The sequence below is a fragment of the Electrophorus electricus genome, chromosome 14 (assembly GCF_041902795.1).
Source record: "Electrophorus electricus isolate QZ-2024a chromosome 14, ASM4190279v1, whole genome shotgun sequence".
In the NCBI taxonomy this organism is placed as follows: domain Eukaryota; kingdom Metazoa; phylum Chordata; class Actinopteri; order Gymnotiformes; family Gymnotidae; genus Electrophorus; species Electrophorus electricus.
The window spans coordinates 25,780,803-25,804,443 of NC_137510.1; the positions used below are offsets into that span (position 1 = coordinate 25,780,803).

General features: G+C 38.4%; 1 protein-coding gene across 1 annotated transcript; it reads left to right on the forward strand.

Moving 5' to 3' along the window:
* The first annotated feature begins 14,583 nt into the window (after positions 1-14,583).
* On the forward strand, positions 14,584-17,427 carry has1 (hyaluronan synthase 1). The gene is made up of 4 exons (XM_027007282.2): positions 14,584-15,252; positions 15,366-15,591; positions 15,849-15,981; positions 16,752-17,427. Exons 1-4 carry the CDS (start codon positions 14,584-14,586, stop codon positions 17,425-17,427), a joined length of 1,704 nt encoding a protein of 567 aa, XP_026863083.2.
* The last annotated feature ends 6,214 nt before the right edge of the window (positions 17,428-23,641 follow it).

Here is a 23,641-nt window from a genome sequence, read left to right on the forward strand (position 1 = left end):
GGGAATGTAGTCACAGGCAGGGACCATGACAATTATAATACACTAAACTTGTGGTATTATTATTGTTTTGTTTTTTATGAAGTGAAGCAACCTGTTTTTCATGTGTTTTTTTCTTCATGTGTTTAGGTAAAGTGTTATTTTAGTGTGTTTTCACTGTTTTGATTCTCCTTCTTATTAAGCGCAGTCTTGTTTTTTTCCTGCTTTACCTTCTTCTTAAGCTCAGTTTTGTTTTGTTTTTTCAATAACTAAACTGCAAATCATCTTCGAGTGTGAGTGTTTGTGATGATATGATCCACTTTCTCTATCCTACTCTTCTCCTGCCCCACTCTCCTCTGAAAGTCATGCAGTAGCTGTGCTGAGCACACACACACTAATAGCAGTTACATTTTGACTGTCTGTGGTGTGGTGAGGGGGTGCTCCTCTCATTGGGCACTCAGCACCCATAAGGCTCTGATCCTAGAATCACTCCTTGTTTTCACCTTTATTTACTTCTGTATTAATACCTCATGTCTTCCTGTCTTAGTTGGTTGGACATTGTTTAACTTTGCTTGATTGTTCTTCCCCTGTTGTGTAGCTCCAAGCCTTTGCTCCATGTTTTTCTGGTTTTGTATCTGTGTCTAGTTGCTTTTCGATCCAGGACTGTTCCCACAACTATGAGAATGGAATGATTCTCAATAAACCCTGCTCACTTTTGCTCTTGTGTCTTGCCTCAGATAGCGATGCAATTTGGTGCTTATACAGCAGGTGAAATAAGTATTGAACACATCACCAAGTAAATATATTTCTAAAGGTGCTATTGACATGAAATTCAATTTGCACTGTGGCAGGATTGCTTTCTAATTACTGATAGATTTCAGCTGGAGTCATTACTTTCCATGGCTTTTTGCACTTCTCTTTCTTCATGTGTTCAATACTTTTTGCCTGTGTCATTTCTCAGTATTACACATAACTTAATTTATGGACATCTATGGTTTGATTTCTTTGCATGTATGGATTGGATGGGTTGTTACCGACATCTGGTGAGACTTTCATGTCAATAGCACCTTTAGAAATATATTTACTTAGAAAATTGGTGATGTGTTCAATACTTATTTCACCCACTGTATTTGCTTGCTCAGCAACATCAAAATATGTTTATTGGCCCAACCCTAGCCCTCACTGACTGCTTGGCTCAATATCTAAAACATGCACAAATGTACAAATATGTTTAATGTTCTCAACCTAGTATACTCGACAACATCTTGTGAGTGTCAGCTGGACATCCTTTCAGGGTCTGCGTACAATACAGCTCCCACTAGAGCCTGACATTGTTAATCAAAGGTTTGGCAGTTGGTTTTCCAGCATTTCCTATTTGCAGAGGTTGTCTGCACAAAAGCTTCTTGATGATGCTCGAATTTTCACAGAAAAATAGTCCATTGTAAAATCTCAGCCAAGTTCAACACTGACACGACCAGACAGAGACATTTTTGTTCTCTGCTTTGTTTGGAATCTGTGCAAAGAATACATTGGTTAGGTCCCCAAAGCAGTTTGAGTTCACACAGATATGGTTTCAAAGCACTTCATTTACACATCTTAAGCTTTTCATTAGCTAAATTAAAGAATTGTTTATATTTTAAAATATTTAAACTGTATAAACTGTCAGTGTGTACCTTTTCCCAAGACAGCCATTGGTGATTGCTACATGTTGTAACCACAGCCAGCGAGAGCAAGTCACTTGACCTGTTGCTGGTTTCAGAATACCCAACCACTCCGTTTTTGTTGTTCTTAAATTGCTGTGTTTTTTTGGGCCACTGTGTATCAAGCAAAGTCAAAGTAAAATTTATTTAAAACATTTTTACAAAAGCCTCTTTTACAAAGCAGATTTGTGAAAGCACAAAGTAAACAACCAAAGTCAACAGTGGCAAGGAAATATTCCCTAAGTGCATGAGGAAGAAACCTTGAGTGGAACCAAGACAGCTTTGTAACAAACACACAACACAATACTACATTTTCTCTGTGACGAGGCATGATGATGCAGGAGGATGTGTGAGACTAGTTGCAGATACCATGACCCAAAACGAGCAGATGTTGACGAAATATTCCCAGCAGGGGGGCAAGAGGAGGCAATTAATGCAAATAGATCAGGAATAAGATGTCCAAGGTGCCCAAATACTTTTGGCCATATAGTGTATCAAAGCTCTAGCAACAAGAAAGATATAAAAACAGACAAAGAATAAGTGAATGGTTAGAACAAGGTTTTCTTCTGCATGCATTTCTCTTCGTGAAACCCTGCATAACATTTCAAAGCAAGAACACTTAAGAACACCCATTATATAAGCCCTCAACTCATGTGTCATCTAACAAGGAAGAAATATTTATGTATGCTATTCGCAAAAGAATCCACAAAGAGGAATTCATTTTGAAGTATGAATTTTGAAGGAATTCACTTTGAAGTACCTTCCTGGGGTAGGATGTGAACTGAAAGAACTTCCAGAGTTATGATATATACGAAGCCCATGGCTATTTTCTAGTTACATTATTGTTGCTACATCAAAATTTTTATAGCTTGTTACCCTCTCTAGCACTGTAGAAACGAATAGTAGTTACTGCTTCTAATGTAAAATGTAATTAGTAGATATTATTGTATACTGCTGCTATGGTTCGTTTATGGATGTTTTGATATATTGCTGTTTTGTTGCTTTTTTATTGTGTGTTTGTAAGGTGCCCTTGAGTATCTTGAAAGGCGTCTATAAATAAAATGTATTATTATTATTATTATTATTATTATTATAACAATGGAAGAATTCAACATACAACAGCAGTGGACTGGAGCACATGATTTAACAATATGACAGGGAGATAGCAAAACATTCAAAAAATATTTCAATAAAGATACAACAAATAACTTTTGATTACTGAAACATTGTCGAAACTTCTATTCAATTGCGTAGATAATAGTGTATGCAAGTGATGAGGGAGTGTATAGAGGCTTGGCTTCAGACCTACTATGTCTATGTGGCCACATGCATTCACAAAAACCCCAAATCCAAGGCTATGGAGGCAAGGATGATTTGGGAGAGCTGTAATCAATCCCAGCTGTGCAAGTGTGTTGTGTAGGTGGTAGAGCACTTTGGAGATTTCTGATCTGCTTAGAGCTCTCCTTTGCCTGAACCTGGAAACAGCTGAACAGATATTGTTCCCAAAGTGATAGCAGACCAGTGTGGACCGGGAGGGGCCCCAGTGCTCCCTATCTCCTCCTACGCATCCCCCTATCCCCATAGTTTCATTTATTATACACCCACAAAGCAGAGCTGCACAAATTTCTGCGAGAGGAAGTTGTGAAAATTGGCTTAAGTTTTAGGGACCTTCCTCTCAGCCACAAGTTGTTCAAAGTTTCCAGTCCAGGGCTGTGAGAATGAAACACAACTCTGGCAACTTTGGAGAGAGAATCAAACAAAGATGCATCACAGCTGGTTGGAGTGTTCCTCTGGCACCCATCTTTGTTTGTAAGACACCAGTTCTCTTTTAAATGCAAACTGACACTGTAGTGGTATAATGAGAACTGTATATAATCCTGCACTTGGATGTGCACACAGAAAATACATAGTTCCCACACAGCAGTTGTTATCTGCAAGTCTTAGTACACTGCATGCAAAGAGAGCTTATGTGTGGAGGAAACAAATCTCCAGAGCCAGTGGAGAGAGAGAGGTGGGGTGTAAAGAGAGACAGGACGGGGGTGTAAAGTAAGAGAGAGCAGAATCCAGAGTGACTGAGTGTAACCGTTGCTTAAGTAGCACCGTACGAGCACACATGTGGGCGAATTTACATCCCCCGCTCCGTGCTTTTCATTGTTATGAAATACTTAAAATCTGCATTAGGGGGAAGGGTGCAGATATTTGATGCTGAAATTTCAGCTTCCCCAGGCAAAGATGAAAGATGAAAGATGAACACAGTATCTCATGTTATTTCCTATACTGCTTGAGTGGATACTGTAAGTGAATAAGCAGGCGTACAATTCACTTACCCATTGTTATGTCTTTATACATAGTTATGCTTTTTTGGAATTCTATTCAAAATAGTAGTCGAGGCAATGACAACTGTAATATAATTGTGCAGTGTATTAAAGCTTCTTGTTAACATCAGTTTTTTTTTTTTGTTTTTTTTTTCTCCTTCAGTTGTCCTCAAGCTGTTGTGAGTCATTCAAAATGATGGTGTCTAGGGAGAATATTAATAGATACCTCATGGTCATGGTTTGAAAGCAGTTTCAACAGACCATGTTTAACCACATTTCTTGATTTGCCAGGCCAACTTGCAATTTCTCAGGCCAATGTAAATACCAATTTGGGTGTGTAAACCAACTAGTGGCACTGTGGCATTAAAGAACAGGTTTGTGTCAGGGACAGGCCCTCAGTTTGGGACAGATTCCTTGGTGCAGATGCAAAAAGGATGTGGTGGTGGTGGGTAAAAAAAAAGGATGAAGCAGGGCAGCTGTGAGCCTGCCCCTGGACCAGAAACCCACCTGCTGCTTTCGTTGCTGGTGAGGACAATGCAGCACCCGCTTTATTTAAATATCACACGGACTTTGCATAACAGGGCTTTTCCTAAAACAGGTTCTCTTGTTTACTTCTCTAATTCACAGAATGAAAGCTTTTGAGTCATGATGTTTTCTATTATCGTATTATTACTACGAATGGCTGAACATGAGTCAGGTGCTCTGTGCACGTATAAAAGGAGGTCTCTTGCCCCATAACCACTGTAAAGGCTGATGTGGCAGAACTGACTGGAACAGTGGAAACCTCCCATCCACATTTGCCCTGGAGGGTTTGTGGATCAGATTGCGGGCAAGCATAGGCTGAGTTGCACCATTGTGGACAGGCCAGGAATTTTGTGACTGAGTTGAAAAACATTTTCTCCCCGCTGCCATTCTCTGTAAGCTCACCACAGTTACAACAGAAAGCTGAGAGCCTGCCAGCCAGGCCTGAGCCGCTTCCTCTCACTTATCCCCAGCCGCGGTGCCCCGCCCCATTCCTGGGCAGACTTGAGACATGCGGATGGTGGGAAACAGGCAGCATTGAGCTTTGATCAGAGGACAGCAAGGAGGAACCCTGCCTACTGCAGCAGTGGATCAGGAGCTAAGCATCAGCTAAATGCCATAAATGTAAATGTAAATGTAAATGAGATATGGGTATTAGACTGGGCTCTTCTTAGCAGAGGGAGGAACATAAACAGTTGTTTTTGCTGACGATGAACCTACAAAGGAAATAAGTGTGCACTTTTGGGTCTGGGGAATGTATGTCTGGGGTGTGAAAGCTGGCATGCAGGCAAGGTCAATAGGCATCATGGTACCCTGAAGAGAAGTCTGAAACTCCACCCCTTTTTTCTGTCTTTTGTTGCATGGCTAAGTTTACCAAGCACTGCTTCATCACTTTTGAGGGAGCAGGCATCTGCTAGGCACATGGTGCTGTTTGTGCAGTTGAGCGCCATTGAGCTTCATCTCACATGTTTAAATTAGACTTTTAAAGAGGGAAGTCTGCAAGTATAAAACTGGGCTGCAGCAAACAGCATGCGTTTAAACAGAAAAACAATATTTCCATAATGGAATTTATTTTGATAAAAGGCATAGATTCATAGTTGCATCAAACAAAGGTGACTCATTCACTTGATATCACTCGATCCCTCTTAACTACTTAGAGGCAACCATTTCCGAACATTTCTTCAGAGAAACAAAATGGTTAAAGACATTAGCAGCACATTACCAAAATAATCAAAGCAAAAAAAGAACTTCCTTAAAAGGCTGGATGTGTTAAATGCTATGCTATTTCATTTGAATTAGCTGAAATAGAAAGTCTACTGAAGCTTGGTAATGTGCTGTAGACTTCTAATTGCAGTGAAACTCTGAGCCTGTAATCTGATGCCACAGTTTGTAAATTGCACTTGCTCTAATGTGTGAGCAGCCTGTAGCAGGGCAGAGGAGGTATGCACTGTATGTAAAATTTAGTTAGAGTGTTCTCACCCTGAGGCATGTTATGCATTTGCATTTGTGGTTCAACTTCATGATTGGTCTTTCCATTTCCCATTTTTATTATCATTTTCAAAATTTCAGCATGTGATCATGCATGAGCTGTGTTTTCATTTGTCATGAGATCAACATGGAGCAACACCGAGGATGGATTTTGCCAAATGCATTTGGACGACCCTATTATTTTGGGCGTGTCTTTCTGACTCAGATAGGTCATATAACAGATCACTGTAACGACCATGAATTTAGTATTCATGTGCTAAGACTTAAGTAGACTACTGTTTGGCAAACCTATTTCAGAGTGGTTCTGCCTTACATGCAGCTATTTCAGTTAATACAGTGTGTACTAGAATAGACAGTTCAGGAAATTATTTCATGCATTATTTTAATTTTTGGAATTATGCCAAAACTAAGAGGCTTTTCTCATTGACTTTAAAGTTCAACAAATAAAAGCAATCCAGCTGTAACAGAGAGTGAAGAGAAGAGTGCTTATGTGCAGTGGAATTGTGTTATATATAACCCTTAAGCACACATAATCATAGGGTGTACTAAATGTACCCTTACATTTGACTGTTTTTCTGTCTGGGTCTGATAAACACCTTACAATGCTAGCATGTTGCCCAGTAAACCTCTTAAAAATGCATCTTCTTAGTAAATCAACAACAATTACTGAAATGCATTAATGAATGATGTGCACTGACTGTATCAGAGACCCAGATTTAGAATAAACTCAAACATGCAAATTGCCTGGTGGTATGAGCCAAGAAGACTGACTATGCAAAACACCATCATTCAGTCAAGAAAATAGATGTGAGAAAGAAGCAGAAATATACAATTAGCCAAACCCTGGGCATAAGCACCTTCCAGACCACAAGCAGCTAGAATTCAGTATGTGTACAAGATGACTTGGCAGAACTGGGTATACAACATATTAGACATAATAATGATGACATGTGCAGGAACAAACTGAATAATAATAACTTATACCAGATAGGAAAATGTACTGAACATGACTGACAGGTATTTTTTAATAACTGTAATGTGTGTAGACCAGTTCCTCAGCCCCAGCAACATAAACTGGTCCATTATGTCCTCTGCTCATGCAATGCGTAGCTTGGCTGATATTTACTGATATCTTCAGGGTACCTTCTAAAATAGCAGCTTATTGTATTTTATTGCAAATGTGTATGGAATCACACAGAATGTCCTTATCTTTCCTTAGCGTCTGTTGATCACAGTATATCGATATACTTTACCCCAACAATTTTTGAGTAGGAATTCATAAACTGCAGCAAATTCTTTCGCAGAACAAACATTGTGTATGGAGGAAAATGAAAGAACACTCTGAATAAAAGCATAATAAAAAGTGCTGAGAAGGATTTGCTTTACAACAAAGCAGTTCAACCTCCTTAAATACAACTGACTTTAATGGAATTTTTCTTTCAAACTTCAAACTGAAAATAATGCCCAGATACCTGTACTGACACACTACTACAGCAATGCCACATGAATACAGGCTTAATTAGTTAACACAATTAATACAGTTAATACACAATTAAAACAACAAATATAATAAGCGTCCTCATAGCCTGAAAATGAGAGAAAGTCACAATGATTTTCACTGTTTTAGGAATGTTTATCTCCCATTAACCTTTTCTTTCCACAGTCTAAAGGTAAAAAAAAAACAAAACATAAAACCAATCAGTAATTGAGGATAAAAACATCCATAAATTAATGAACCAAGACCTGAGGGATTATTGAATGCTGATAAAAAACAGCAAACAGCAGTCTGACAGGTGCTTAGGTAAAAATAATTTGGTATCATCCACACTTCTACCTGGCTGGTAAGAAAACTCTAAAGGGTCTAATTTACCACAGATTATAGAGGTAAGTTTTCACAAACCTTTCAAGGATTTTTATGACCAAGGAAGTCAAGACAATTAGTCTTAGATTATTAAAAAAGTCACTGCTCTTTATCTTGGGGACTGCAATTATAGCAGGAATGTTTGATACTAAAGGAACTTTCCCCAAAGTTAGAGAAGACAAAAACAATTTCCAAAAATTATCTCATGGGCAAAGTGATTTAACGTATGCCCACATTCACCTTATAGGCCTGGGGACTTTGTTGACTTTCTGCCCTTAAGACCTTCTGTAACCCATTCAGGATCAATATCAAGATAGCTTTCAGGTAGCAATGTTTCAAATATGTTATTTATTTGTTCCTCACCCCTTGCACAGTAATGATTAAGTTCATCTGGTAGTGACTGGTTATTCACACCTTTTATTGATTACTTAGGTATATGTTAATCACAGTCATACTTGTAATGCCTTGCCAAGATGAACAGAGCTTGTACTGTTGGAATCTCTGCTCTACCTTAATTTTATATATTAATTTGACCTTGTTCACAGCCTGTATAATCTCTCTTTGAATCTGCTTCTTTTCTATTTCAGAGCCTGTGTAGAACATCCTCTTTTTTTCATATTTAAGATGGCTTTTGATTCTAGTGCCACCCATGGCTTGATATTGGGATGAATGGTGATTTTTTAGTCAGATATGATATTAACACCAAATATAATATGTGAAGAGATGCTATCACATTGCTGGCCCAAACACACACTTGGGTCAAGTATCACATCCCACTCAGTTGAACCAATGTATTCTATTATGGACTCCATTCAGTGGTTATCAGATCCGTTTTTAATAATTTGACTGTCTTGTCAAATCCCCTGAGGACTGGGCACAAGCAAAATCTGATTGTGGTCAGATGAAAACATGGGTTTCACCTAAAACATCTGGGACAGATCCATAACATTTATCTAGCAGCTTATTAAACCTGGTGGACCATAGGACATATTGATAGTATTTCCTTACTCTTTTCCAAATCACAACTATTAAAATCTCTATACTGCACTGAATGATACATCACACTTTAATTTATTACATGGATGTCTGAAATACATTATTAATACATTATTAATGATTTTAAAATATCAGCCATCTTCACTGAATTTGACTGTTTTGCTGTAACTGGTGATTTTAATATCCATAGAGATAATCTAAAAGACAATAATGAAAAAGATCTTGTTTGAAATTAGACTTGAACACAGTCATGGACACACTGTCTCCATGACTGCAGAAACACTAAGAAATGCAGAAACATTAAGACTCAGACTCACTTTGACATCTTGAAACAGTCTTCAACCTTGCAATCCATAAATAAAAAAAAGGCCAGACAGCCATTTTTCTCTGTCATCCTTAACAAAAATCTGAATAATATATTTACCTCAATAATACATTTATCACCGTTGATATGAAAGCCTTCAGCCTGGGAAGTCCCTCAACAAACATAATGAATTTGCATCCTTTTTCAGTGGCAAATTCAGGCATACATTACACTGGAAGGAAACAAGGGCACCTGATAAACACACACAGACAACAGTATAATGTCTCAGTTTAATGTCACTGATTTAAAAACGTGAAATCAAAAACCATCCACCTGGTGTCTCATCTCTCAGTCCACTAGCTTTTAAAAATATGTTTTCAACTATGCACAACCATATATTTAATACAGAGAGTAAGTGGCTCTATTCTCTCAGGAATCTTCTTTAAGTTTCAATATAGCCCATCCTACAAACGACCAATTTGAATGCCTCCATACTAAAATGTTATGAAAGATTACTTGCACCAACTTTCAACCAATTTAACAATTTCTAAAGTTGTTGTCTTATCATATATCCAGTCATATCACAGCACCAAGGCTGTTCTCGTAAATTCGCTAAATAAAATTGGCCTGGTTCCAGTAAACTGTCCCCACACATACTACTTGATCTTTGTGCTACTGCTAGCCATTAAATACTTTTAGGCTGGAAACTTGGGTAGGATAATAATTGCCCTCTGTTGATTGGGTAGGACACTAAATTGCCCTCTGTTGATTCAAGTTCTGTGTAGGCACAAGTTATTTTGTCTCTATTAGCAGTTATAAATCAAAACACGCCACTCTGGCCCCTGACATTCGGGGCCCCTAATGCTCAGTTCTTACTCCTTTTTTAGTTCCTCAAATTTTATATCCTCAGTGTTTTTGTACATGTTTACATTAAGCATTATAAAATGCCTTTTTGTGTAAAATGCACTATACAAGTAAACTTTACTTGTTTTGCCTTATATTGTAAAAAACTGGCAAAAGCAGGGTATCCAAAAATATTCACTGTTTGAAGTGAGATTTATCAGCTGTTTAAAGTGGATTTATTAACTGTTAAAAGTGACTTTACTGACAATTTAAGATTGCCATTCATAAATTTAAATTTCATGTTGATTGTTGTGATATATTGCTAAATAAAAACCTACAATTATCGAAAACATGGTCTGGAAACATGCCAGCTATGTGAGAGCTAATAAACTCTGTTCAGTCTTCAGTAAGGATACTTCCACAAGAAGAATTCAAGTTTTTCACACTCAAAGCACACATTGTTAATGTGTAAGGTAGTGGTGAAGCGTTCACATTAGCATGTATTTCTGAATCAATAATAAATTGCAAGAACAAAATACAACTACGGTATGTAGCATGATAACTAAGGTATTTGTAACTTTAGCTAGCTATAAAAATAAAATAATTTAACATTCTTTTATAGCTGTCTATGGGCATGGTAACGTGTTCATGTTCATCACATCTGACTATATCTGAATGTTAAATGAATGTTAACAGTGCATTTTTACAGTAAACTGCTGTTTCCCAGTGCTGGCAACATTTGCATGTTTTTTGTTCTCTAAATCCTGACCCATTCATCAGCTGATGATTCACGTGTGGATAATGTCCTGCTATCTTACAGTAAACGCAGTCTCATTCCCTCTGGAAAGCTACTACAAGTAATGACTTAAGGGCTCCTCTCATAGGCCAATAACAGTGGTGACAGTCACCTAGGCAGTCCTTAGACCAGAGGTTCTTAATGCTGGTGTCCTCAGTCAGTCCTGACCAGGTTTTACTGTTTGAGCCATTACCACCTCAGTCAGGTAAACAAAGATCTCTGCATCTTATGATTACCTTGTTCATGCTATCCCCAAGGACTGGACTGTCTATATTGTGTATATACACTGCAAGACCAACAATATCATTTAGTTGTCAGTGTAGTGAAAAATGCTTATTTAAATATGAGATGTGTACCCATGACGTCTGTGGTTAGTGGGAAGGGTTTCACTTTGTATTGTGTGACAGTGTCTTAGCCTATCCAGAAGGAGGTGCTGTATGCATGCAAATGATAACTGTCAGTAGCATCCATCAGTGCTTCTAAACCCGATACTCAGGGCTCTTCAAACTGACTGTGTTTTTTCTCTAATCTACCTTACATCATACTTGTATCATAGTTTAATGTTTCTCACATAATCCTTGTGATCCACAAAATGGACCACATTTTTTATTTATCCCACCTCCCAATACACCTGAATCAAAATATCAAATACCTGCTACAGGTGTACTGGAAGGTAGGTTATAGAGAAAATGTGAAAATGTGATCTGGTGGTTCGCAAGAGCTAGGCTGAGAAATTGCAGAGTATTCACTTTTCTTAATAGCTTGGCATGTGGGACTAAGCAATAAATATGAACAGTCTGGTGAGCTCTGAGCATCTGGCAAAGATGCTCACCCGATTTCATTAGTTAATTCCATTTTCAGTGTTAAAACATGAACTCTCATGCCATCTGATATTATTTGTCGGCATAGGCTTAGGAGTAAAATGCAAAATGATATACGTGTCCAATACTGACCTCTTGTTAACTTCTATATTTTTACTACCGTTCCTATTTTTCCCTACATTCAGCGACATTTCGTCTTAAGGATAGAGAGGACAAGTTTAAATTACTTATTTGTTTAAGACCCCAGCTCACAAAGAGTACCAATAATAGAACCTAACTGCAGTTTAGTAGTCGCATTTAATAATTTTTAATTTAATATAATTTAATTTAATAAGGGACCAGATTTTAAGGCATAGTGCAAGTAGGTCAAGCGCTGGACAATTGTTTGTAAAATTATATTCGAAATCAAATTAATTTGCAGGAACTTGGACTATATGAATACCTCAATAGTGTGTGTTTACTATGAAGATGCCTTCATCCAGGTCTGAAGACTTTCCCTATAATAATAATACCTTTCCAATAATAAAAGTCTCACACAAATACACCTTCGGTTAAAGTCAGAAAGTCAGAGATAGCAGTTTTCTATCCTATACTTACGCCACATAAGTAATGTAGTACAATCCCTAGTGTCGAACTATCTTAAAAGTGTCTATATTGGTCCAGATAGACATGGCTAGGGATGCCTCCTGCCCCCTTGAGTTTTGAGATTTCTTCCTCATGCTCTAGGCAGTTTTTCCTCGCCACCTCCTCTTGCACACTGGGCGCTTGGACTTTGACATTTGTAAAGTTGCTTTGTGACAACATCTGTTGTAAAAAACGCCATATAAATAAATTTGATTTGATTTGATTTGACATATGAGCGTCATATGTGTGCGATAGGTTCCTTCCAGGGCCTACTCATGCGGTTCTACAATTAATAATCATAGCACATCCTTGCCAGTAACTTTAGTATGGAGAAAGGTTCTGTTCCCCTGAATCTTGATGTGAGGAAATAGGCTTGAAGCCTTCAAAAACCCTGGTACATTTCCATTTTCGTAACGGAGAAACACCACTGTCACATGAGCATTTAAATGTTCTAAAGCAAACATATATATATATATATATATATATATATATATATATATATATATATATATATATATATATATATATATATATATATATATATAAAACACAAAATACATACATAAACCATGTTTTCTGCTGGGAATTTCTTTTAAAAATGTCTGTGCCACAAGCACAGCAGACATTTTATGTAGACATAAAATGCACAAAGATGCAAAAAGATTTGTTTGGATTTTTGAAGGCTTAAATGACTTCCCTATTGACTAATGAGAAACTGCAGAGGAGTGAGACCCTCAGTACTAAAGCCATCAGTGAGGTTGTGTGAAACAACTATTTTAATATATCTGAGTTGATAAGTAGAGAATCGATATCTCACCACTGGGGATATTTCTGTGAAGGTAAATTGAACACAGAGTACAATTGCCTCAGAAAGACACGGGCTATCTGTGAAATGCAAATTCCCACTCACGTTGCATTTCCAATGACATCTGATGACATCACATTAACCTGCAGTACCTATCCAGTGTGAAAAATAAGACAACCCCTCTTGCCCACTAAAATGCAAATAATGGAAAAAGTTGTTAGTATAATATACAACCATTTTTTAATTACAAAGGGATAATACTACACTACAGTGTAGTGTCCTGTAAAATGTAGGGTTTGTTATTGACGCTCTGAGGATTAACATAAAAATTAAAGCAGACATAGTAAGGAAATTCCTCTAGAAAGGTGCTCTCATAAAGTGTAAAGGTCAGAGATGGGCAGGTTTCTGAATTTCATAGACTGTGTAAGGTACACAGCAAAATCCTTCAATGTTGTATTAATTGGTTTGTTATCCACAACATGTAAAAGAGGACAACCTCAAAAGACTACTCTACTATAAAGTCTCTGCCTGTTCAGGTATTATTCTGGATATTATGCAATAATTATTCTAAATTTTATGCATATTAATCAGCAAAACAAAACAAACACAACAACAAATAAGCAGCAGCAGCAACAACAACAACAACAACAATAATAATAATACACATATTCAGATATCAAGATGCTCTACAATGATAAAAGAATAAGTCAAAATCGATTCCAAAATATCGCTATAAGCTAAAATATGATGCCGGTTTATATGCTATAAAACAAGTACGACTACTTTTCACGTCCAGTTTCTCCAGTCTAAAACATAATATTAATGTTATTCTTAGCTTTAGATATGCAAATTGTATAAGTAAGAAGTTATGACCGGAGGTTTCACTGATATTACTCAAGATGAATCGAAGTTAAGTTTCTCATGGATTTGGCGCGTGATGGAGGCGGATACAAATCTCAAATACGCTTTGCGCCAGCGTACAGATTTACATTGAGAGCGAAGCGAGGAACGTAAGACTCCTGAAGATTTTAATCAGGTGACATTTAAAACAGTAGATATATATATATATAGTCTCATAAGGCCGTATTGATTGGTTAATAGTTTATGATAATTTAATGTATGTCCTATGGGGTGTAAAATGATTTACGTCATAAAGAATACGATTTGCTTAATTTTCTTTTGAATTGATTGAATGAAAACGTTACACAGCGTAGTTAAATTAGCCTGGGATGCTTGTTCAGTGAGAGAAGGTAAAAACATAATTTTTTTAAGGCTTGGTTATTTATGAACTTGTAGTTCTCTAAGTAGCTGAGCAGAAACTGAAAGAAAGAACTGGTTATTTAATGCCGCTTTTCAAATCAGTGATTAACGTTGTAGGATTAGCAGTGCAAAATGATTAGGTTGTAAAATTCTGCAATTTTTAACAAATTGTTTTCACGCTTGAAAAAGTGTTTGTTGCCAAAGTTTGTTCTATCTTAACTATCTTTTCTACATGACATTCTTTGATTTATTTACAGTGAGTGGACAGTAAAATGGAAATTAAACCACTGTTAAAGAGGCTTGGCTCTGTGGTGCGCATTGTCTTTACTTTCCTCTTTGCCCTGCTGGTACTTGGAGTGGTAATGTGGGCTTACATTGATGGATTCCAGATTGTCTCATCCCAGTATAGCATCGTCTCCTTTGGCTTTTATGGTGTTCTGCTTAGTCTCCATGTGCTGTGCCAGAGTCTTTTTGCCTTCATCGAGCACCGTCGGATGCGTGCTCAACGCAAAACTTGCTCCTATACCAAGACCATTGGCTTCACTATTTCTGCCTACCAGGAACACCCTGTTTATCTGCGGGAGTGCTTGCAGTCAGTGAACATGCTCAAATATCCATCCAACCTGCTTCGTATTGTCATGGTGGTGGATGGGAACTCAGAAGATGACCAATACATGATGGAAATGTTCAAGGAGATTTTTGCAGACCAGGATCCTGGCTGCTATGTGTGGCAAAACAATTACCACACATGGGATCCAAACGTGCAGCACAATGCAGCTGGAGATGCTGGATTGAGACTTGAGGTAGACCCCCAGCGCCTTGATGTGGAGGAGCTAATCCGAACAAAGAGGTGTGTTTGTATAATGCAAAAGTGGGGAGGAAAGAGAGAAGTGATGTACACTGCCTTCAAAGCACTGGGCTCCTCAGTGGACTATATACAGGTAACTGGTGTCCAGGGGAGACCCTGTCAGAGTTGACAGCACAATAAAAGAATAAGAATGCTGTCTTCTCTTTACATACTTTTGCTCCTGACACGACAGCTTCCTTTCCACAGGTGTGTGACTCGGACACTAAATTGGACCCCTTAGCAACGGTGGAGCTGTGTAAGGTCCTTGAGAGTAACCCCAAATATGGTGCCGTGGGTGGAGATGTGATGATCCTCAACCTGAATGACTCCTACATCAGCTTCTTGAGCAGCTTGCGGTACTGGATGGCCTTCAACATCGAGCGGTCCTGCCAGTCCTTTTTTGACTGTGTTTCTTGTATCAGCGGCCCCTTAGGTAAATTTATAAGGACACTCACACTCACAGAGACACGGGAGGTAACTGCAGCGTACTGTAGTATAGACATAAATGTAGTTATAATTGAACTGTAAAAAATCAGCCCAGAGGTTCTCTGGAAACAATTTTATAAATGTTATATCTTTACTGCAGAGGACCTTTGTCTTTTTATACCATTTTTTCTACTTGTACATTCCACTTTTATTGGTGGAAAATATCATAATAACTAATACACTTTGGTACTTGCTCTGCTGTAGGTCTGTACAGGAATGATCTCTTGCAGCAGTTTCTGGAATCTTGGTACAACCAGACATTTCTTGGCACACACTGTACCTTCGGGGATGATCGACATCTCACTAATCGCATGCTGAGCATGGGTTATTCTACCAAGTGAGTAACCCTTGCCTCTTGCCAGAAAAAGTTACAGTTGATTGAACTGTCCTTCACTGAATCTGACCCAATAGCCTCTGCCATACACACAGAAATTCAAACCAATATGTTCAGCATTAGATTTTCGGAAAAAATAAACATTTACCACTCTGTTTATTAGAAACTTTATTAGAAACACCTTGTAGGTGTGCAGTCTCACCTATTACCATGTACAGTTTGTGTTAGTCAGCCTAGAGCTCTTCAGTGGTCACTTTCTGACCACCAGACCCCTGCTGACTGGACATTTTGGGTGGCAGCAATACTGCTGTGTCTGAATGAATATTAACTTTTACCAGCAACCCCCCCCCCCCCCCCAGCATGTCATTGTCAATTCTGTGTTAAGGATTTAGCACAATATATAGCTGGTCAGCAGAGGACCAAGGATGAATGGGACAAACGTTGGGATAAAAGTGGGCTGACAAGTTATCATAACAACAAGGGGGCAGAAGCCTGTAACTATATGCCTACATACGTATGAAACACACGTACCTGACAAAGTCACCAGTGAGCACAGCTGCAAGGCAGGAGTTTGCTCTGTTTTCACTAGGCAATCACTTCTCCAGTATTTGAATGTGCCATATGTCTTTTAGTTCTGTCTTTTTTTATTAATTGTTTTTAGTGCGCTTGTTGTAAGACTGGAACAAAAGCATGAGCTTGGGAAATGAGTTAGATAAAAAAAAAGTGATGGTGATGATGATGATGATGATGATGATTTGTCCACCTCTCATCAGGTACACAGCTCGCTCTAAGTGCTATTCAGAGACACCAGCCCAGTTTCTGAGGTGGCTAAACCAACAGACACGCTGGACCAAGTCATATTTTCGCGAGTGGCTGTTTAATACTATGTGGTGGCACAAGCATCACCTCTGGATGACATATGAATCCATTGTGTCTGGAATTTTTCCCTTCTTTGTCACAGCCACCATCATCCGAGTATTTTGGGTAGGCACGCTGTGGGACATCCTCTGGGTCCTTTGCTGTATTCAGCTGATTGGGCTGATCAAGGCAGCCTATGCTTGTGGCCTGAGACAAAGCCTAGCGATGGTTTTCATGTCCGTCTACTCTGTACTTTACATGACAAGTCTTCTGCCAGCCAAATATTTTGCCATTCTCACCATGAACAAAAGCAGCTGGGGCACTTCAGGGCGCCGGCAGATGGTTGGCAATTATATCCCCTTGCTGCCCCTGTCGATATGGGCAGCCATCTTGTTGGGAGGCTTGGCCTATACAATCTTCAGGGAAAGCCAGCTGGACTGGACCACAGATGCAAAAAGGGAGGAGATCAAGTTTTTGGTCTATGGCGCTATAGTGTATGTCAGCTACTGGCTTGTAATGTTCTTCCTCTACTGGGTATGGTTTCGTACACTGTGCCGAAAACGTTCGCAGAGTTATGAAGTGAGTGTATAACTTCTTTTTTTTTTCATGAAGAATTTTTTTTATTTATTAATGTATGTACCTAAGATATATTTTTAATGTTTTTTATATTTTGAATTGACTTTTGAATTTGTCCAAAAACAGATTATAATATAAAACATGAGGATCGATATCAATTCAGAATCTTTGTTTTCTGAAAATTGCTCAGAATTTGCTTTAAATAGTTCCTGTGTGAAATGGAATGTTACAGTTTTCATGCACTTCTACGCTGTGGACTGTACCTCACTGTAGCACAATCTTACAATCATATCAGTGGCATAGTGAGATCTACTACTGATAATTCATCAGGTGACCTTATACTGTTGCATTGAGGTTATTGGCATTTTCTTTGGAAGTAAAACGCCATAAAGTGTGAGTGACAAACTGAATAGTCTTTGACTGTTGCACGTTTTGATCATATAACAGAGTACTGTTGAGGTTTCTGCACTGTAATGCTTAATGTATGTATTGTTATGTACTGTAATATTACCAGTGAACATCTAGTAGTTCTATTTAAAAATGTAATGCCTCTTTTAAAAAAAAGGAATAAATTATTATTCAGAATTAATCCAGTCTTTTCATTTTAGGAGGTCACAGTGATGATTCATGAAAAAGCAATACTTAATTTTGTCTCCATTAAAAAAAAAAAAATCTTTCTTATAAGTAAAACTTTGATTTATTCTTAGAGGTCAAGCTGCCTTGCATTTACTACTTAACATAAAATATATCCAAAACAATACATAAAAAACAACATTCTGCAGGCATGTTTACAATTGAGACACTTTTGAAATGTTCTGTCATCATTCAGGTCACATTTGTAGTAGATAAGGCAACATGACAATGATGCTTATTTGATATCTCTTTGAATAAACCACGATGACGGTCATCTCAGTTTTTCTGTAGGAACATTTTGCGAATATTTTCATGAAAGACATAACATGTAATCTGATCTTCAAGCCATGTCTTACTAAACAATCAAAGCAAAAATGAAAAGTTTAAACGATCAAGTCTGTTGATGGAAATATTTCAGTAAACCTTATATTTAGTAATTTTGTAGTTTTCATTATGTACTTTTACAAAAGACTTCAACTTTGGTGTCACCTGTTCATAGAACTCCAGGACTTCTGGCAGTTCTGTGGACCATCCAGCTGGTCTTTTGCAATCTGGAGATGGAATGTTATTCTTGAAGAGTGGCGTTTCCTTTTCCTCCATGGTAAACATCCCATGAACGCCAATTTTGTTCAGTGTTATCAAGTGCAAAAGTAGTTTCTTATAACTATATCTAATATAGGTTCTATCTAATCTAGGATATGTTTGTATAATCGTAAATAATAATAATAATAATAATAATAATAATAATAATAATAATAAATTAATTACAATACAGTTGGCTCTGCTATCTCTGACACATGATATTTCTCCACATATGCTTAACCCTCAACTCACGATATAACTATGATGTAAATGAAGGCTGCACAATCTAATTTCAGTATTCCAACCTGACATATACACAATTTGTATGGTAGTCAATAATAAGTCACTGTATTCAGCCACTGAAACTATTAGTCTAGGCACTTTTGTGGCTACATTTCAGTTGTAACAGTTCAAGCCGGTTTTTTTTTCTTTTTCTCTTTTTTCCCTTAAATATCAAATTCCACATTATTTTGTTCATCCACACCATATTTTCTAGGCAACTGGCATGGTATAAATATTGCCAAAACTATTATATTGTTCTGAGTGTTTTGCTGAGGCGTTGCCATGGGGATCATAACAGTAGAGGGAGGAACCATGGCAGGTGTCCACTACATACATAAAATTTGGTGAGCTAAAACTGGTTGAATAAATATGAACTGTTGAACTCATGATATGAAAAAGACAATGGGTTATTTAATGGACAATTGAATTTCACTGTCAAAGAATATGAAAAGACTACTACAGGCCACTGGGTGGAGATTTAATTGTCTGTTATCGCTCCTTTACTATCATATCAATCACATGGGAATGCTGACACAGAATGTTTGGTCAGAGGGTAGGCATAAATAAATCAGGAAGGCACACAGTTGCTGGGAATTTCTGGGTGGAGTAGAGAATTTATTATTAACAATATTTTGTGTGTGTGTGTGTGTGTGTGTGTGTGTGTGTGTGTGTCCAAAAGAGAGAGAGAGAGAGAGAGACAGAGAGAGAGAGAGACAGAGAGAGGAAGAGAGAGAGAGAATAGAGAGAGAGAGAGAGAGAGAGAATAGAGAGAGAGAGAGAGAGAGAGAGAGAGAGGAAGAGAGAGAGAGAATAGAGAGAGAGAGAGAGAGAGAGAGGAAGAGAGAGAGAGAATAGAGAGAGAGAGAGAGAGAGAGAGAGAGAGAATATATATATAGAGAGAGAGAATACATAGTCTTTTCCAAAAAAATAAGAGAGAACAGAAAGAGTGCTCAGACAGGGCTAGTGAAGGGTCAGGGATACATGGTTAACAGACTAGTGGACCCAGTGTGCGCTAAAGCTGGAGAAAGCTGCAGAGAAGCTGGACACATCATAGACACCATTGACTGGGAAGCCAAGCAGGCAGAGGGTGCAACAGATGCAGGTGCTGCCAAGGCAGAAAATGCAGAGGCCATGGCCAAAAAGGCTCCAGACTGCCATGGTAGCCTTTCTAGATTAGCAGCTGTGCCATGGGCATTGGGACTGGACTGGAACCTCTTCCCTCCAGAATGTAATTTGGTGACATTCCCTCCATCTGCCTGGCCAAACTTGCAGAAATGCAGACGTGCCAGAGAAATGATCCACAGTTTAGCATCACTGCTCACCTACTTGAGTAGCGTGGACGCTCCGGCTTGTACTTTCCCCATGAGGCAAAACACTGAACACTTCTGAAGTGTGTTGTAATAAAGGAATAGGACAGTGGCCATGCATGGCTTCAGAACCAAGTGTTCCTAGAGACAACTGAGTTCACTGACCACCAAACCAATGAGCAGGTCGCTTGCATGGCAACCAGAGCGCAGGGTGGGGTGTGGTTACTACCTTCCCCTAAAATGGTGTCAAAAATGGTACAACGCAGTGAGTCCATCATGTGCATACCCATGGAACCTCCCCTGCTGTGAGGGGATGTTGTGAAGACCAGATTGAGCCCCCAGGTGAGGGGAATGTGATTGACTCTGGATAACAGGGTGCATTGTGTGCCTCAAGGAAGGACATATACCGGTTGCCATACCAGGAAGCTTGCTGCATGATCAGGTGAGGGGAGGGTACATTTGGGTGCAGTCAGTGTCCTCTGATATGGCTATAGATGGAGCTGAAGAGAAGGCGCAAGAATACCCTGCTGAGCAGCGGCTTGGCAACACAAAAACAGACGAATGTGGCTGAGCTTTGCTAAACATCAACAAGAGACAACTATAGTGTATATCAGTGTTCAGGCTACAGGGGAGATGAACTACAGCCCTAGTATTCTAATGCATAGTATAGCTTCAAGTACAGTGAGTAATATATGATGTTCTTAATCATACAAATGCTACATTTGCATTCATGACATTTAGCAGACACTTTTTTCCAAGGTAACTTACAATTCTGAGTGAACACAAGTTGAGCAACTGAGAGTTAAGGGCCTTGCTCAGGGGCCCAACAGTGGCAGGACTTCTGATTACTAGTCCAGTACCTTAACCACTGAGCAACCACTTTCCCCTAACTTACCTTTTTACCAGTGTGCAAATATGAAATAAGCACTCAAACTCATGAATTAATTTAATTTGTGTTTAGTTAATATCAATGAATATGATGCGTGTGCATATTGTAATTTTTATAACGTGATTTCTGTAAGTAAATTTGTTACCACACATCTGTCTCAGCAGTTCCGAGCATGGTTACTGAAGTGTTCAAATACTGACAGCACAATCTCCAACACATCTACTGTGTTCACATCCAACTGAACACAAACGATTAACTTAGCATGTGGGATTTACCAATAGATTGTGTTGGGCATTTTGCTGTGAATATTGGCACACACCATTAAAGGTATCGTTTGCCGATCAGATTAATTTTATGGACATTTATATATTACTGATGTTGACTCAGCACAGAGCAAACAAATGAATAAGTGTGGTGTTCATTATATTTATAAACACTGATGAAACAGTCAGGGAAAGGGATTTGAGAGAAAGTTAGTTCACCACAATAGATCTGTAGATGTTAATTCAGTATGTGCCATGCTCACCTGTTTGGCTTTCAACAGAACATGAAATTAAAGGATTATCCATGATAAGACATGAACTCTGCGTGTTCAGTTTGAAGTTGTCTTCCATTAACAAAAGGTATAGGCCTACATTAAAATTTCTGAAAATTATATTCAGTTTGAAGAAGTATTAAGATGAAGTTAATTGCTGGATTTTTATGCAGGTCAAGAAGGTTCTGACTGAGGGACACACTACGCTAGTGTGTGATCTTGATTTTAGAGTGTTCTTCCTGTACACTTAACCTTTTTGCCTTTTCTGACTTTGTTTACTGGAAACATAAAATGCCACCCTCGAGAAAACTAATAATGAAAATTCAACATGTTTTTGACCTGAAATCATCACTTTTGAAAGAGTAACAGGTGGTGGGCATAACTGCTCAGCTTCGTACCAGGTGTACCAGGTGTCATGTTGTGTCATGTTGCTGTCATTGGTTGGCTGAGAGAGACTATAGGCTGCTACAAGTTTCATTACATTTCGGCGTATTATGTAAAAATAATATATAAAAGCAAGTTTTTTAAAGGCATGTGTCAGATGTGTAACATGGCTGGTTGAGAAGGTGGTAACTGATTGCTCTATCCTACATATCATAGCCCACTTCACCCAAACATTTTCAGCGTAGCACTTCTAAATGTACCTGCCTGACATAGGATGTTGCACGTTACATCATAAAAAGCAACTAAAGCAATTATTCATTATTTGCTAGGAGAGACTGCTACTGGATTTGGAGGGTCCACTAAATATTTGCCTTCTCCATATCCACAAACATTTGGTCTTTACCATTACATATGCCAGGATCCTATTAATTGACCTCAGCTCTGCTTCTATCCAAGTTATTCCAAGAAAGCGCCGCATGATGTAATCCCAGTTTACCGCCACCTCCAGTTTGCTCCCACCTAAAAGATTTTGATTTGCATATTACACAAAGGCTAGGTCATTGTGCCTATTTTTGTTACTGACACTCCGCAGTGGTTACAGTTCAAGTTCAAAGTTCAAGTTCAAAGTTCAAAAGGCTTTTATTGTCATTTCAGCTATAAACAAGTAGACAGCAAAAATGAAACAATGGTCCTCCCAAAACATGGTGCAGCATAAAACAAAATGTAACCTGGAAAATGTAACCTGGAAAATCGCACAATTGTTTGATATGAATTTTTCATTTTCATTTTTTGTTAAAAGCTATCTTATGTATTTACTGCTGTTCATTTATATATTATCATTGAATAAATAAATACCTCTGCAAAATAATTATACTGATGACTAATCACTCATATTATTTATTCAATTTGCTTATATATCGGCCAGTCATGCATATGCCCTTCACATCACACACAGGCATGTGATGGACTGTACCTTCACATATCTGTACATGGAAATGTTTTATTACCTGGAAATGTTTTCAGTAAACCTTTGATCTTCTATCTGTCCAAAGTACAATTTAAGAAAGCTCATAAAACCTAATCACTGTGTATATTAGTTTATTGGTTTGATTCACAACCTCAACCCAGCCCAAGGTTGATCTCAAAGCTGTTATGAAATACCAGCATTACAGCAAGATTAAACTTCTGCCTATTTCTTGAAGTCCTTTCCTTGCTTAAACAGAGACTTACTGCTTGATGAATGTTTGCAATTATCCGCAGCCGACCCGCCCCGCCCTGTCGTGAACTCCCTCCCTCTGCGTCAAGGGGACCAGGCTGCACATCTGTGGCCCATTAGGGCAGCGGGCTGAGCCATGTGACTAAGCAGGCATAGTCAATCCCCAGCTATGTGTTTTCTCATTCTGCCCACACATTTCTCCACATACTCCCTCTGCCTCAGACAGCATCATAGTAATGGCCGCCATCATCCCATCAGTATCGACAAAGCAGAACAGGCTGTGAATGGTAATCAATGATGTCGACCTACTTGGTTTCGTAACCAGATTTGCAGTGGACTGATGCCATGAGTCCCTCCTTAGTGTCAGTAAAAATGGTAGTCATGACAGCAACCAGGTGCCA